The following is a 2,390-nucleotide window of genomic DNA, read 5'->3' as shown; positions in this document are numbered from 1 at the left end:
CAACACCAGTAAACACAAAGTACCATCAGACCAACACCAGTAAACACAAAGTACCATCAGAGTAACACCAGTAAACACAAAGTACCATCAGAGTAACACCAGTAAACACAAAGTACCACCGACCAACACCAGTAAACACAAAGTACCATCAGACCAACACCAGTAAACACAAAGTACCATCAGAGTAACACCAGTAAACACAAAGTAACACCAGTAAACACAAAGTACCACAGAGTAACACTAGTAAACACAATGTACTACAGCGATCAGACCAGTGAGCAATATTGTTGTCTGAGATGTTTCTTCAGATTCATTCATGAGCTCCACGATTTAAACAACCTCGTCTTTTACAAACGTTTTTCATTGTTAGAGTTAAAGTCAGTAAATTCATCTTCCTCTTCTCCTTCTCCTTCTTCTTCTTTGTCTTCTTCTGCTCCTCCTCCTTCTTGTTTGTCTTCTTCTTCTCCTCCTCCTCCTTCTTCTGCTCCAGTCTAGTAAACTGGGCTCCACCAAGATTGTCAAGAGATCTTCCATCAAGCTGTCAAACAGCCAGACAGACCCCGCCCCTGGCACAAGCCCCGCCCCCCTCAGACAGGTGACAGGTACAGGTGGGTTCGTGTCATTACAACACACATGCATTGATAATGACATTTATTGAGATAAATTATGATGCAGTTTTCCAACATCTATTTTATCTAATGAGATAAAGTGTTCACTCTGTTTGTCTCATAATCATTTTTAAATGAAAGTAGTTTTATCAGCCTAGCAGACCAACACACCATCTTTGTTTTGACTAACTTCCTGCCAGTCCTGTTAACTTTATCCACAACTGCACCAGAAAAAGACTGAAAAAAGACATTGTTACCAAAAGGTTTCATTTGTATTTCCAATATGAATAGTTTATTTAATGAAAGAGTGATACTGGGAGTCCAACAACCTCCAGTTCTGCCGAGTAAAGCCAATGTACACACAAAATGTCGCGATACTTTGCTGTATCTATGGTTTTTTCCCACCCCTACAATTATCCGTTAGCTGCGTTGTGTGTCCAGCAGGGGGCGCTGGTCCAGATCCGATGTCCCGGGAGGCTGAAGGCCAGCAGGGGGCGGAGCCCCTTCCTGTGGTGGAGAAGTTCAGCAACGTCGGACGAAACAGTCTGGACGTCTTCTCTCCTGCTCGGGAAGGTCAGAACCTGGACCTTTAACAAACCCCTTGATCCAGATCACCAGCTGTGTACATGTAGAAACTGTAAAAGACATCAAACCTTTAGCTCTTCTTTCTGTTCAGACTCTCGGTCCCAGGGGACGACCGGAGACACTCCGTTTGGGAGGACACACGGTACGGCAGGAAGTCGGTCTGGATAATGATGCTGGTTCTGGTTCTGCTGCTGGTTCTGGTTCTGAACTAACCTTGATGCTGTGTTTCCATAGCTACCAGTTTGGAGATGCTGCCCAGAGAAGGGGAGGGTCAGCAGGTCATCGGTCGGGCCAGTCTGGACATCTTCTCCCCAGTCAGAGAAGGTCAGACTCTACTGGTTTCTACTGGTCTGTCTGTCCCTGGTTTCTAACTGGTCTGTCTGTCCCTGGTTTCTGTAGTTACAGTAGTTGCTGACGAGCATAACACACCACAAGGAAGAATTGCATTGTGGGTAATGTAGGCAGCAGGTTTCGATGAAGAAGAAGATTGTGTGGAATAAAAAAGACAAATCTCTGGTTCTGCTGCATCCATGTTGATTCTTTAAGGATTCTTACAGTCTTGAAAAGAAACAATTAAATGTTAGTTTCAGTTTCATTCAGACTTCACATGAATTATTATCCAGATGTGACCTCCCACCGTAAGACCCCCCTAGGAACGCCACTGATAGGCGCTGCAGCCCGCTGCTACAGCCCGCTGTCTGTCTACCAGACCCCGCCCCCAATCAGAGAGGAGGAGCCAATCACTGCTGCTGCAGCCGAACCATGTGACTCCAGAAAGGTGCTGACCTCTGACGTCAATCTAGTGTATTATTATAGAGTGGAGTGTGTCTCAAACAACAACACGCTCTTTATTGACAGTCTGACAAGACCAGCAACTCCAGCCTGGAGGGGGAGGGTCCGGCCACGCCCACAGCACCTCAGCTGACCAATCACATCCAGCCGGCCCCGCCCTTCTTCACTCCAGAGCCTGGCCTCAGGAGAGCCAATGGGATTCAAACTCAGCTGAGCTACGAGTCTCCTGTCCAGGGAGCTTCAGCCAGCACCACTGCAGGTACTGGTTTCTAACTGGTCTTACTAACCCTGGTTCCTGGTCTCTAAAGGGTCTTACTAACCCTGGTTCCTGGTCTTTAACTGGTCTTACTAACCCTGGTTCCTGGTCTCTAAAGGGTCTTACTGACCCTGGTTCCTGGTCTCTAA

At 46.8% G+C, this 2,390-nt stretch overlaps 1 protein-coding gene across 1 annotated transcript in view; it reads left to right on the top strand.

Annotated features, from left to right (window-relative positions):
- Nucleotides 1-490: 490 nt before the first annotated feature.
- LOC116377850 (protein NEDD1-like) overlaps nt 491-2,390 on the top strand; it is a gene marked incomplete at its 5' end in the record, with an annotated part of 4,534 nt that continues 2,634 nt past the window's right edge. Inside the window, 6 exons of the mRNA XM_031839599.1 lie at nt 491-608; nt 1,053-1,181; nt 1,285-1,335; nt 1,428-1,517; nt 1,817-1,971; nt 2,052-2,244. Of these exons, the coding sequence (XP_031695459.1) occupies nt 491-608; nt 1,053-1,181; nt 1,285-1,335; nt 1,428-1,517; nt 1,817-1,971; nt 2,052-2,244 (736 nt within the window). The remainder of the gene's footprint in view (nt 609-1,052; nt 1,182-1,284; nt 1,336-1,427; nt 1,518-1,816; nt 1,972-2,051; nt 2,245-2,390) is intronic.

This window comes from Anarrhichthys ocellatus, unplaced genomic scaffold (genome assembly GCF_004355925.1).
Source record: "Anarrhichthys ocellatus isolate YVR2014 unplaced genomic scaffold, GSC_Weel_1.0 scaffold1762, whole genome shotgun sequence".
Lineage (NCBI taxonomy): Eukaryota > Metazoa > Chordata > Actinopteri > Perciformes > Anarhichadidae > Anarrhichthys > Anarrhichthys ocellatus.
This window is presented reverse-complemented; position numbering and strand designations above follow the sequence as displayed.